The sequence below is a fragment of the Bombyx mori genome, chromosome 17 (genome assembly GCF_030269925.1).
Source record: "Bombyx mori chromosome 17, ASM3026992v2".
Classification (NCBI taxonomy): domain Eukaryota; kingdom Metazoa; phylum Arthropoda; class Insecta; order Lepidoptera; family Bombycidae; genus Bombyx; species Bombyx mori.
In genome coordinates, this window is record NC_085123.1 from 1,178,336 (window position 1) to 1,191,685 (window position 13,350).

General features: G+C 36.4%; 3 protein-coding genes across 6 annotated transcripts in view; 2 read left to right on the forward strand and 1 right to left on the reverse strand.

Moving 5' to 3' along the window:
- The window catches only part of LOC134198665 (protein C10), a 3,541-nt gene extending 2,806 nt beyond the window's left edge, over positions 1-735 (forward strand). For both annotated transcript variants that reach the window (XR_009975308.1, XR_009975307.1), the window contains one exon: positions 580-735. The gene's annotated coding sequence lies outside the window, so the exon portion shown is untranslated. The remainder of the gene's footprint in view (positions 1-579) is intronic.
- The window catches only part of Bm_Bre5 (beta-1,3-galactosyltransferase), a 16,953-nt gene extending 13,315 nt beyond the window's left edge, over positions 1-3,638 (forward strand). Inside the window, 1 exon segment of one of the 2 annotated variants that reach the window (NM_001047080.1) lies at positions 1,023-2,346. In NM_001047080.1, coding sequence (NP_001040545.1) covers positions 1,073-2,062 — 990 coding nt within the window. In that variant the 5' untranslated portion in view covers positions 1,023-1,072 and the 3' untranslated portion in view covers positions 2,063-2,346. 2 annotated transcript variants of the gene reach the window in all.
- Positions 3,620-12,746, reverse strand: LOC101736784 (uncharacterized). Of its 2 annotated transcripts, none has more exons than XM_038016783.2 (7): positions 12,675-12,746; positions 11,077-11,151; positions 8,515-8,681; positions 7,151-7,371; positions 5,539-5,675; positions 5,021-5,169; positions 3,620-4,347 (listed from the first exon to the last, which is right to left on the reverse strand). In XM_038016783.2, the coding sequence occupies exons 2-7, from the start codon at positions 11,147-11,149 to the stop codon at positions 4,174-4,176; spliced, it is 921 nt and encodes a 306-aa protein (XP_037872711.1). In that variant the 5' UTR covers positions 11,150-11,151; positions 12,675-12,746; the 3' UTR covers positions 3,620-4,173. The 2 variants fall into 2 exon arrangements, with proteins under 2 accessions (XP_037872711.1, XP_004922009.1); XM_004921952.3 differs by lacking the exon at positions 12,675-12,746 and adding an exon at positions 11,369-11,837.
- Between the last annotated feature and the right edge of the window lie 604 nt (positions 12,747-13,350).

Here is a 13,350-nt window from a genome sequence, read left to right on the forward strand (position 1 = left end):
GAAAGCAGTTGTAAATGCAATGAAATGTGCGGTAAATATTTAATAAAACTTATGGTGCTTTTTATGAAATTAAACCATTTCCTAAAGTGGCGCCACCCTCATTGGTCACTATTCGACGGACACTTTTTCATACACATGGACTATTGCTCCTTACCTCTACCTTTTTTTAAGGTAAATATATTAAATATACACATTATCGATGCAAATGCAATATCAATTCCAGTATTACATGGTTATTTATCAGTTAAAAGTTAATGAACACGAAACTCTTAATTAGAATGTGAATAAAGGCCATCCATTCTAAAGTCTAGTGCAACTCTAGACCGCTCCAGACCAACCCAAAAACCACTCTACTAGGCATAATTAGAGAAAATTTCTTATCCTAACAATTCGTGTACATAATAACATGAAATGCATCCATTAAGACCAGTGATTTCGGTACACCAACGCTACATGTCGCACTTTGATGATGCTGGCGAGAGACCGCTCCTAAAGCATCAACTAAAAGATAATAGAAACTATTTTATTTTATTTTATTGTTTTAACTTTATAATTTCAGACGTTTCTAATACCTTACAGTTTCTGTGGTCACGGACGACCGGGCTGTTAATCGTCGATATTTAAATTTTGTGCTAACTACCGTCAAATTTTATATAAAAACTAACTAAAGCATATATTTGGAATGTCGGAAATAGTAAAAAGTAAAACCAATAAATGAGCTATTAAACTGTAAAAGTGGTTTTAATTAAGATAAAACACGGACAAATACGGAAATCCAGTAAATTGTTTACAGTACCTAGCGGCATTTCTATTGGCACCCAGACGCCTGGGGAAACATTGTAGTCGCACACTGATTCAGTAACTGCTCAAGTTTCTTCACTTTTCTGTCTATTTGTTTATTAGTCTGTACCTATGTATATTACCAGGAAAATATTCTAAGGAAATGTGTCACCACAACATACGCATTTAATCATAGAACAAAACAAACATGCTGATTAGAAATATCATAATAGCAATTTTGTTTCAGATTGTGAAATATCGCGAATCTCAGTGTACGTTAAAAAGACTGATAATGAGGAGAAACAGATATAAATTGATTGTATTCGCTTTGGTGCTTGTATATGTTTACCATTTTTTCGGTGTCGGCGATTACGTGCAGTCCAAGAACTTCGATAGCGATTTCAATTATCCTCTCAACGTAGACATTCGACCGATAGTCCAAGCAATACTAGACGGGCAAAAGCCGAATGTTAAACCTATAAATTACTACCCGTACAAGTTCTTGAGCAACTATCGTCAATGCAGTGTCGTCAACAAACCGGATTTAGTCATAATAGTCAAGTCGGCTATAGACCATTTCGGACACAGAGATGCAATTAGAAAGACTTATGGAAAACCACATGTCCAGGGCTACAACGTGAAGACATTCTTCTTTTTGGGCGTGGACAATGCCAGTTCAGATGTACAGAAGAATATTACGAAGGAAATGACAGAATTCAAAGATATCATACAGATGTCTTTCCGTGACAGTTATTTCAACAACACCATTAAAACGGTCATGTCCTTTCGCTGGATCTTTCAGCACTGCGCTGAAGCTCAACACTACTTATTCACCGACGACGACATGTACATATCGGTACAGAATTTACTAAAATACGTTAGCGACGTGACGACCGCGAGCGAAAGAGACGGAATACTGTTCGCCGGTTACGTCTTCAAGTCGGCGCCGCAACGGTTCCGGTCGAGCAAGTGGCGGGTGTCCTTGGAGGAGTATCCCTGGGACAAGTGGCCGCCTTACGTGACGGCCGGGGCGTACGTGGTGTCAAACAAAGCGATGAAGATGCTCTACGTCGGAAGCTTGTTCGTGAAGCATTTCAGATTCGATGACATTTACCTCGGCATAGTCGCGAAGAAGATGGGCATAGTGCCGACTCATTGTCCGCATTTCCACTTCTACAAGAAGCCGTACGAGCGAGAGGTTTATAGCGATGTGATCGCCTCGCACGGATATTCTAATCACGACGAATTGATTAGAGTGTGGAATGAACAAAACGCGTTGTGATTAAGAACCAAATTATCGTATGAGTCGCGCGTTTACTCGCTCGCGGCCCGGACAACAAAACGATGCGATACGTCTTTAGAGACATTACGTTTTTATTCCATTTGATATCAGTTCATATGGCTGTATATATGTAATTATAACAGCTATCGTGTGAGTTGATTATGTAAATATTATGTGTTCTCGGAACACGACGTTGCGCCGCGGCCATAGGCTGGACCCAAAACATATTATTGATCTTTATAACTTTTATTCTAGTTCGAATACTCTATTAGATTAATGTTAGGTACATTCATTATGTAGTTAACAAACTAGACGAACGGAAACACCGACCAGTGTTAACAGCTCAGTGATTTTAAAGATAGAAATTTATTTATCAGGGTTTTTATTCGATTATAAACTTTTTGGGAAAAAGGATAGGGGTGATATTTCTACCGAGCGATAGACGGTCCGAATGCTGTCGTTTGGGAACTTGTCCTGCAAATATCGATAGCGTGATTCAGGTCTTTATGGTATTTTATCTGTACTAGTTACCGCTACGCGCTGCATCTACTTTGTAGCTCTTTATATAAGTTACATATATTTAACTTATGTACGTTCGATAGTTCTGTTATGAATTTGACAGAGTACAACAATCAAATTCAATTGATTAATTAAACAAAGAGTAAAACTATTATTTTTATTTAGTGGTCTTGTTATAAATCTCGAATAACTTTGTTTTAATAAAACATATATTTTAATTAGTTATTAAAAATAGAGAGTCTCAAGTTTGATGAGTGATAATTAATATATTAGTGATAAATAAAGTCATCATTTTTAGTTTACCAAAATATTTAGTAGGGAACAGAAGGATGAGTCTGTTTTTTGCTGGAAGCGTCACCTTAAATAATCTTTGAATTGTCCTTTTCTTGGGATGTGTGGACTACAATTTTAGATAAATTATTTGAAGGAATCTCATCCTAGCAATGGTGGTATAGATCTGCGTTCTCCATAGAAATAATAAGAATTTAAGAAGGAAAAGTTAAGATCGTCCAACCTTATAGGTAGCATCGCGGCCTCCTGCTAACATCATGGACGATCCATGCAGTAGTGAAGCATCATTTAATACCGCAGTGTGGGCTTTGATCGGGCCCTAATTCATACAAGATTTTATAATTACAGACACGGAACAAGAAATTTGTATTTAATATAATTTAATAATTCTAATATAATTTAAAAATTGAATTGGCTTAACTAAAATTCTTAAGAAAATTAGTTTTATAATTTGTAAGACTTATAAACGTTTCCTATCAATTTGTAAAAAAAAAAATATATAAAAATTAAATTTCAATTTTAGTCTAGAAAAGGACAAAGTACGCTTTCCGTCTCTTTTAAATCAAGCGCATACTTTAAACTTTAAGGTATGCGCTTTAAGGCTTAAAATATTAAAATCCAAATTGAAAAATTACAATTATTTTTACTATAAAATAAAAATTTTGGACTAAGCCACTTCAATTCTAAATGTGTGATATCTCAACTTTGAGTCTATTCGTATAAATATAAATAAATAAAAGCAATAAATTGTTTAATCCCTCAAAAATGCATTTTATTGTTAAAATAACAATTACATAACGATTAACAACACGACATTTATAAATATGCTTAACAATGTTTGTCGACTTACGTATAATAATTATAATTGAAAATTTTACCAACACATAGAACATATAAACACTATAAACTTAACAATTAAAATGTCATTTTAAAATACCCTGCTTAATTGTAAATTGTAATTACATACTATAATCTACAATGTTTAGTTGGCCTTGCGTATTTAATACTATACACATGTATATGGTAGGTAGGTAGATGCCTTATAATTTTTATTTTATTAAATAAAGTAAAAATATTTAATGCTTATTACTCAGTACTTTTAACGGCCAACGTAATTTATAAAAAAAAAACATTTTGACCGAGAACATACGAAGGCACGACGTGACTTCAAGAGAGAGACGTTTTAAGAAGGAAAATTTTATGTTAAACCAAATTAATATTTCGAATGCAATTTTTTTAGTGTAAGCGATGGCAACACTGATGTTCCGTTTGTGTTTTTTAAATTTTAACATCAACCCTTTTTATTTGTTCTCTAAACTAGAACTGAGTTCTTTGAAAACGTAAGTTATCTTCATGATGGCCAGCCAGAGGTCTTCGTCTGTTATTTCGCGGTGCAGAGTGAATCGAATAGTCTTCGAGTTAAACTCAGTAGCTTTTACGATCACACCTTCATCGTTCGGCGTCTTGCAGTCTCCCTAAAATTTTAGAAATATTTTTGTTTGTTTACTGGCAACACTTATGCTTTGCGGACTGCAAAACTTATTCCCCGAGAAGAATGCAGCATACCATCTATGATGTATGAGTGTGCAAGTGTAGAATGATTTCAGTAATGGCAACAATTTAATTGAACTACTTAATTCGAATCTGTATGTATTAAGAGATTAAATACTATATGAAATATTAAAGATGCTTCCTCATTACACTTGTAATTCTTAACAATGAAATTCGGCGTTGAGATGTATTTGTTGACTAACTTCAAAAGAAATTGGAGGTTCTCCATTCGACTACTTATTGTGTTACCTCACAAATTCTTTCTAGCAAAATTGATTTTGATAATTTTATTTTAGTACCTCTCTTATGGACCCAAGCTTATCAAGTTCTGCTCAGTAGATTTTGAGTTATCCCTAATAATGCGCAATTTAATTGACTTTGACTACATAGATGACATACTCATTTTATTTCATTGAAAGTTTACGTCAAAATTAACACAGATTTGTATGGAGTTGGCAAGTTTGCCTACGTTTGCCGCTAGGGGCGCTGTTCCAACTGCATAAAAATGTGTTAACTTTTACGCGATCGAGAACGTTAAAAAAACTCTCACTAAGCACACAGTTATATGTCTATGCAAGTATCAAAAGTGTTCTCGACCTGGGTTTCAGCGAGGCAGACCTGTGCCAGCCTCTGCACGAGCTGGTCGGCCGTCAGCGGCGCGTGCTCACTGATGCGCACGAGCACGATATTCGTGTGCGTGTTGTGCGCGTCCACGGTGAACGCCTTCAGGAACAGACCCTCGATAACTGAGGATACGATTCCAGTTATTACCTACTTTAATGTTGTTTTCGATTAAACTGAAAAGGATTTATGAAATATTTGCTATTATTACAAACTGAAGTTGCTTTATTCTTAGAATTTCTTAAGTTAATATTACTGAAGGAGATTTATTGGGTTTTTTTCAGTGAACCAAGAAGTAAAGGCAATTTTTTTTCTTCTCTTAGATGGGTGGACGAGCTCACAACCCTCTTGGTGTTAAGTAGTTACTGGAGCCCATAGACATTTACAACGTAAATGCCGACACCCACCTTTATATATAGCTCGTAAGTTCGTCCACCCATAAATCCACCAAAAATAAAGATGGTCGACCTTAAAGTATGGACGTATAAACGCACCCTTGGCCAGCACCTGGGCGCGCTTGTGGTCCAGGGCGAGCAGCGGCACCACCTCATGCAGCGCGACCAGCGCCGCGGCCGCCAGCACGCCGGCCTGCCGCATGCCGCCGCCCAGCATCTTGCGCGCGCGCCGGGCCCTGCGCGGGACCACACTACAGCTCGAGCCTCACAGAGCACGACCACCCGGTACCACTGGTCTGAGTCATTTAGCAGCAAGCAGCGGCTTGACTCTACCCCTAACATTGCTGAAATCCACGGGCGACGATAACCACTCACCATCAAGTGCCAAACAATAAAAAAAAGTGTGTGTGTGTGTGTGTGCAAGTCACACACGGTAGAAGTGAAACTTATAAATACAGGAGCATACATATGGACAATGTTTAGTAGTGTGATGCTAGGATAGTGGGGATGCTACGAAGAGTCGCACAAAGAGGAGACCGAGAACGTCTGTGTTCTATCTCATTCTCTCGCCGGCTGAATCCTATACATTTATGTGTTTGTGTCTCTATGGACTTATTTTTTCGTTTCATCGAGTTTGAAATCACAACGATTCTAAAGAAGTTTCACTTCAAAAACTCGTTACACGATACAAAAATATAATTTCGACTACACGTCTTATTAACATCGTACGTATCAAGTCGTTCGTGACCACGTCCACTGTAAACTATACGACCAGTCGAATAAACGAGCGATTAATGCAGTTTATGTATCTTCATAACCTTTTCTTTGGTTGTATGCATGTCCTGCCCTTGATAGTGATGTCACTATACAAAATAGTGCTCTCTCTGTCTAATATCAAATTAAAGCGCCTACAACTTCTGAACAGTGTCCTTAGTGCGAGTTTTTTAACGTTCTCGATAGCGTAAAAGTTACCTTATATTTGTATGCACTGATCTGATATACTTATATAAAATAATTCACTCTCTGATGGATTCGCCTGAACTGTTATCTCAGATTTCACTAAACATTAAATTTAGTGCTCGTAGTGTCAACCAAAACAATTTGTTTGCATTGCTAATTTACAAAAACAATATATCTTACTATAATCCAATTACCCGAATGTGTCGCACCTATAACGAACTGGCAAGGTCGTCAACTGAGTTGGATACTTTTACTTGTAGGTTAGTTACGTTTAGAAAAATGTTCAAGGGCATCCTCCACGTTAGTAATAGGTAAGGTAATGTAATTTTTTAATGTATTATATTTTGATATTTTTTTTCCTTACATTATAAGTTAGATTAGTTTTCGTTATCGTGTTGTTTTGTCGTATAATTGTAAGGAACGTTGTACAAATTCAGCACTATATGTCTTGTTTTGTCGTGCGCACATAACTTATGTTGCAAGCCAGATTTTGTTCCTTTTTACTTGTGTTTTTTTATGTATCTTAGCTTGTGATGTGTATTGTGAGCCTAATAAATAAATAAAAGTATGGAATGGGATTGTTTGCGTACGTTTGCCGCTAGGGGCGCTGTTCCAACTGTATACAAAATTGGCTTAACTTTTACGCTATCGAGAACTTTAAGAAGAGATTTTTAGCCAAGCCAAGAAGAGCCAAGACAGAATCAGTCAAGATGCATGCCGCGTGAGTCGGAGTAGCTACATTATTACTTACTGTTCGATGAAATGGTAGGACCCCACGAGCGCCGAGCCGACGGGGGCCGACAGTCCCTTGCTGAAGCAGACGGACACGGAGTCGCAGTCCCGCACCACGCGCGCCGCCTCCTCCTGCGCATGCGCACACGCGTTGAACAGCCTCGCGCCGTCCATGTGCAGCGCCAGAGAGTGTTTCTTGCACAAGGCGCCGACGTCGTCAAGAAATTTCAAAGGCAGGACCTGCAAATAGATGTAGCCTTCTGTATTACTGGTGGTAGGACTTCTTGTGAGTCCGCACGGTTAGGTTCCACCAGCCTGCCTATTTCTGCCTTGAAACAATAATGCGTTTCGGTTTGAAGGTTGGAGTGGCCGTTGTACTATAAAAACTGAGACCTTATAACTCATATCTCCAAGTGGGTGACGGCGTTTACGTTCTAGATGTCTATTGGCTCCGGTCACCATTTAACATCAGGTGGGCCGTGAGCTCGTCCAACCACATAAACAATAAAAAAATAAAACATACTCAAACTTCCCTTTTTTTCGGGCTGGGGGCCGAACCTCCTACGACGTCTCCGCGCCTAGGGGGCAAGGGGTATGTGGGACTTGACGATCTGTAGATGTTGGGAGCAGACCGCGGGCTCAAGGAATTTTAGGGCCCTAACGCACTAAACGACTCCCCTGCACACCCGACGTCCGATCTCCGTCCGGGGTCAGAACCCGGTCAGAGTAGGAGGGTTCCCGCGGTCAACACTACAACAAGACTCGCGGCGCTACCCGGTTTCACGCAAGACAACAATGAGACAAGTAGAAGACAACGAACTTAGATCATTCGATTGGTAATGATCAAAGTTTGTAAGGTAATTCGCGGTTTACTTGCTCTTATTTTTATGTTTACTTATTTATAAACGTTAGATAACCTTTTGGTGCCGTACCACATAATTATTCTAAGTAGATCAAGCTCACAATCTAATTGTTTTTCAATCTAATTGATATTTTACAAGACCTATTACAATATCGTAAATTCATTCTGGTGTTACATAATTATAAACTAGTAGAACCAAATAATGGTACATGCACAGTTGTAATCTATAATTGTTTTTTTTTTATGATTGAAAGATTACTGGTGGCCCGGAGGCCTTTCCAGCTTCATCAGGATAGGTTGGCGAGCAAAGGCTCAGCCAGGAGGGGTGGGATTTGCTAACAACTGCCCGAGCGCCTCCGAAGGAGACCTAACAACTCAAGAGCAATTGCTTCGCGAATGGATCTACTACCGGATCGGAATCACGACCCACTGAGAAGATCCGGCGAGAAACTCAGCGAGCTGATGCATGGGTACTCTATAATTGTATGAGAGAAACTCATGATACAAACGGTTCTTCATACCTTTCCTCCGCAGTAATTATGGGTATTTTCGACGGCAACCATAGCCGTTACTGGTTCATGTATATTCGAACCCCTAATTCGATCCTCCAGCTCTTGCAGGTCGAAAGTGCCGTCGGGTTTATTGGCCACGGTCGAAAGCATCACTCCTGCTAAATGTGATGCTCCTCCTGAAGAATAAGATAAATAATTGGTTAAAATTATCCGTAGACTTTTAATATGAAAGTAGTTATCATTAATAAAATACCCGTATCCCAATATAGATAAGGTTTAATTTTCAAAATGTATGAAAATTCACCTTGTGATGTAGCATCGCTAACTGGTTAAACCGAGCTGTGAAAAATTCCACAAATATATCAACACAATGGTAGTTTTCCAATTACAGAGCATAATGCGACTCAGTGGTACACAATGCCGAATTATGCTGAAGCTTAATTGGAACGTGAATTAGTTTTCAAATGCATCAGCAGAGTGCGCTAAGTTAGCACAGTTTTAATTAACATTGATTATTTCTAAGAAACTACGACGAAAAGAAAGCCTTACAATTTTTTTCAACATTAAATAATATTATTAACGATAATATAAACAAAATTTCGATCAATGCCAACTTAAAGAAAAAACACTTGTCAATTTTCTGTTACTGAGTCGGTATCGATTGCGAGTATCACGCGAGAGCAGTACTTTTGCTCGATTGTGCGAAGCGTTGCTGTAGTTGGAACATTCAATGTTGAGCATAAGCCGCATAATGCGCTCTTGTGCTGTAATATAATTGGAAAACTACCAATATATAATTCGAAAAATTTTAATCTTATCTCATTTAATATTTGTTTTTAATTTCACAAATATGTAATTCATTTTTACAGACGATAACACTTGGTACACATTGAAATTGTTTTACATACATTATTATTAGTTAAGCATAGAAAAGTTTTTCTAGGCCATTTATATGTATCTACATACATAGAAAACTTGAAGATGATTCCATCATTAAAATTCAAAATTATTCATTCAATTATTCAAAAAAGTATTATACAAACTTAATTTATGAGCATTTTCAGAAATTCTTTTAGCAATCTGAGATTAAGTGTTTTAAATGAAATAATGTTATCACAAAAACACAATTACGTAATATTGTAACAAAAAAAGGCTTAGTTACAAAACATATTTAATTATGACTATCTTTATTCACATTATCATTTGCTATTTACAATGACTTTATTGTGTCATAACCTTGTTTTTATACAGTTTTTGCGTAGGGTAAAAGAAATAACATGTTCTTTGTTTGCAAATAAAATATATTTATAATATCTAAACTAAAATTGTAAAATTCATTATATAAAAGGCATTAATGTTAATCTTCAAAATATTTGTTGTTAAAGACCCCGCTAAGTAGGTGAGTTTACAGGGCTCAATGTGAGATTTACTAATACTGGAAAGAGCAGCGCTTTGCTTCTGCACTTGCTTCTATTTGGTGTTAGAGAATCTACTACCTAAAGAATCTACCACCAGGTCAGAATTGCGACCCACTGAGAAGATCCAGGGAGAAACTCAGTTGGTTACATGATATTTAAATAATTGTTGATTAAAGAACTAAATTGGGCATTAACCTTTAATAAATTTATGCACACTCATTCTAGGTGTTTTTTTATACTTGTTTTTATAATCAATCTTCTAACAAAATAAGCTGAACTTGTTTAACTCATTTAGGTTCATAACCAAACCAGTCTTTGAATCAAGAGAATGGTTAACCTGATGGTGGTAGATGATCACTATCTCTCATAGATGTCATTGTCAAAAGCACTCAACAATCAAATCAACAAATGAAATATCCCCAATGATTTCAACTAGCAAATATAATATTATTGTAGATAAACATATTGGTTGTTTGCTGCATTCTGTGGATCATATATAGCAAATTAGATGGTTATTTGGTTTTTCCATCTTGACAATCATTGATCATTGATATCATTGAGAAAACTACCACAAGAATAATCATATTTTACATAAACACTGGAAATGTAAAATAAATAATTACATAGATTTCTTTTGTTGGTACATAATTCAATTAAATTTAAACTAGAAAGTTGTTGCCTAACGTCTACTGATGAAAGATAGTAGATTAGTAGCAGACTGGTAGACAGCAGCTTGGATCTGCCCCTGACATTGCTGAAGTCCATGGGCGATGGTAACCACTCACCATCAGGTGAGCATTGTACCCCCTACTGCTATGCTGCCTATAAGGGCAATAAAAATAAATAAATAAAAAGATATAGTTTAACTACCAGTAGACGAGAATTTTACAATTTATAATACTTATTTCCTAAAATTTTGTCTATTGGAGGGAAATAGGTTTTGAGATTTCATTTTAGAATGCAGGTGTGATTTGACAGTTCTTCTTTCTTGGTTCTTGAAAGAGTGATAGCGATCATCAGGTCTTCCTAACTGATTTAATAGTCAGCCTAGTCCTATCTGTACTATTAGTGAATATCAACATTTCAATAGAGGGCATCCAATACATATGCTATACTTACTTTTTCATAGTGACAATATTTACAAGGTACTAACCAACTTCATATTTATAAATGTGTGAGAGATCCCCGACGAATGCTTCAGATCCACGCTTGTTACAGTGCACCATAACTGTAAAATGCAATACAAATAATTATGAAGGCCGTCTTCTATATATTACTAGTATGTCGACAATAAATCAACTATTTTATATACATTAAAACGAATTCCGTAAAAATTATGAACTTTTCACATGTTTTTTTACAACAATTCAGCTCATCGTGAGCACAGTGTTCGGAATGTATGTTCACGAATTTTCACATTAGATCCAGTAATTATATATACTTACTGGCAATAAGATTAGACATAGTTCCAGACGGTACGAACAAAGCGGCCTGCTTGCCCAGCAGTGCAGCTATTTTATTCTCCAAGGCGTTTACTGTCGGATCTTCACCGTAAACATCATCGCCCAAAGCAGAGTTCACCATTGCATGTTTCATAGCTTTAGTTGGTTTTGTAACTGTGTCTGAACGTAAATCAACTACGTGTGCCATTTTATCACAATTATTTAAAAAGACCGCAAACTAATTGACGAAATTACTGCTAAACTTCAGATGATTTTAATTGAGCTTCACAGTAGGTATTTGTTATATTTATCTCATTTTAAACAATAACAACTCGAGGTCATTCATTAGCAATTAGAATTCAGTATTATTATAATTTATTATATAAATAATATCAGTTCTGTACAATTCTCTTAATTCATAATTTTTCTTGACATGACAATTGTCAATCATAGATTATGATTATACCATAGATCTTTTTTTTTGGGTACAATTTTTCCTTCTTAGGAAAGGCAAAGGGATCTAAGCCCATACAGTCTTAATTATACCATAGACCTATATAGTAGATTATACACTTAATTTAAATGTCAATAACCAAATTAGATCTATTTTTCATGAAAAGGCAAAAGTATTATACCATATAGCCTAATCTTTCATAATATATATATATTTTTTATATGAAAATTTTAAACTATGATAAAGTGAAATGATACGATAAGAATAAAATGATATGAAGTGAAATTAAATCCATTAATTGGGAACATTAATCAATCGTCATGAAATTAAATTAAATGAGATGAGGTGATATGAGATGAAATATAATCTCAGTAAAACCGAGGAGGTTATTCACTGAGACTTTTTCAGTGGACTTTTTGGAGGACCTCGAGAAGCTACGTCCAGCGGCTTTGTTGCATTTCCCCACATTGGTGCACTTTCACAGATCTTCTTCATCTTATCGTACTAGGTGGGGTCGGTATAGCTAATTTTTCTCTTCCATTCTCTACTATCAGTCGTCATCTCAACACTCACTCCTCTCTCTCTCATATCGTCATTCACACACTCCATTCATGTTTTCTTCGGTCGATCTCTTCCTCCTCTACCTTGCACTACAGATATTAAACAGAGAATAAACCACCGTTATTACACATTTAAACCTGAAGTAACACTAAATAGACAAAATAAACCAATTCACACAACTGCGCTCCTCGCGTTCCCGCCAAAAAGTACTTTCCTTTTCCTTATAAAAAAGTCCTTTTCCATATTTTTTTTATTACCTAAGTGGTCAGACGAAAGATAATGCAAGCAAAGTACCTCTTAATAATGTTCTTTACGTCCATCCAGTACGAATCACTTTTTACAATAACAGTGACATCGACTTATCTTGGAATGAAAAAAACCTAAATAACGGATACAAAATAAATATATATTATATGTTTTTTTACAAACAATTTCATTGTGTTAGTTACAGACGAAAAATTTGATCATGACGCATGGACTGTAGTATTTCATTGAAAAGAATAGCATTAAATAGCAATGGTTTCTTTTATACGAATAAACATTGGTTGACACGACTGTACTCATATCGCAATTTAAAAAAACGAACAAACTACTGGAGGATTCAGAAACGTGCCATTCGACCTTGTATACTCGTAGTAACGAGTCTTTTCGAAATTTGTAATAAAATCTTGAATGTCTTCGAGAAATTTGCATCTGTCGGTGCTACCCTTTTCAAGTTCTATCCAAGAGAGATTACCTACTTAATGGGGCGAAAAACCGATTGTGAACCAGTGTCATTAATTCGACTTCTCTTACCTACTTACGAATTCTCTGGGCCGGATCTCCCAAATACCAGCTTCATACAGAAGAGGGCCTTTCGGATTATTGATAATTCCATTCTCACGGACTGTTTAGAACCTCTGGTTCTGCGGAGGGACTTCTGTTCCCTCGGTATTTTGTACCGTATGTTCCATGGGGAGTGCTCTGAGGA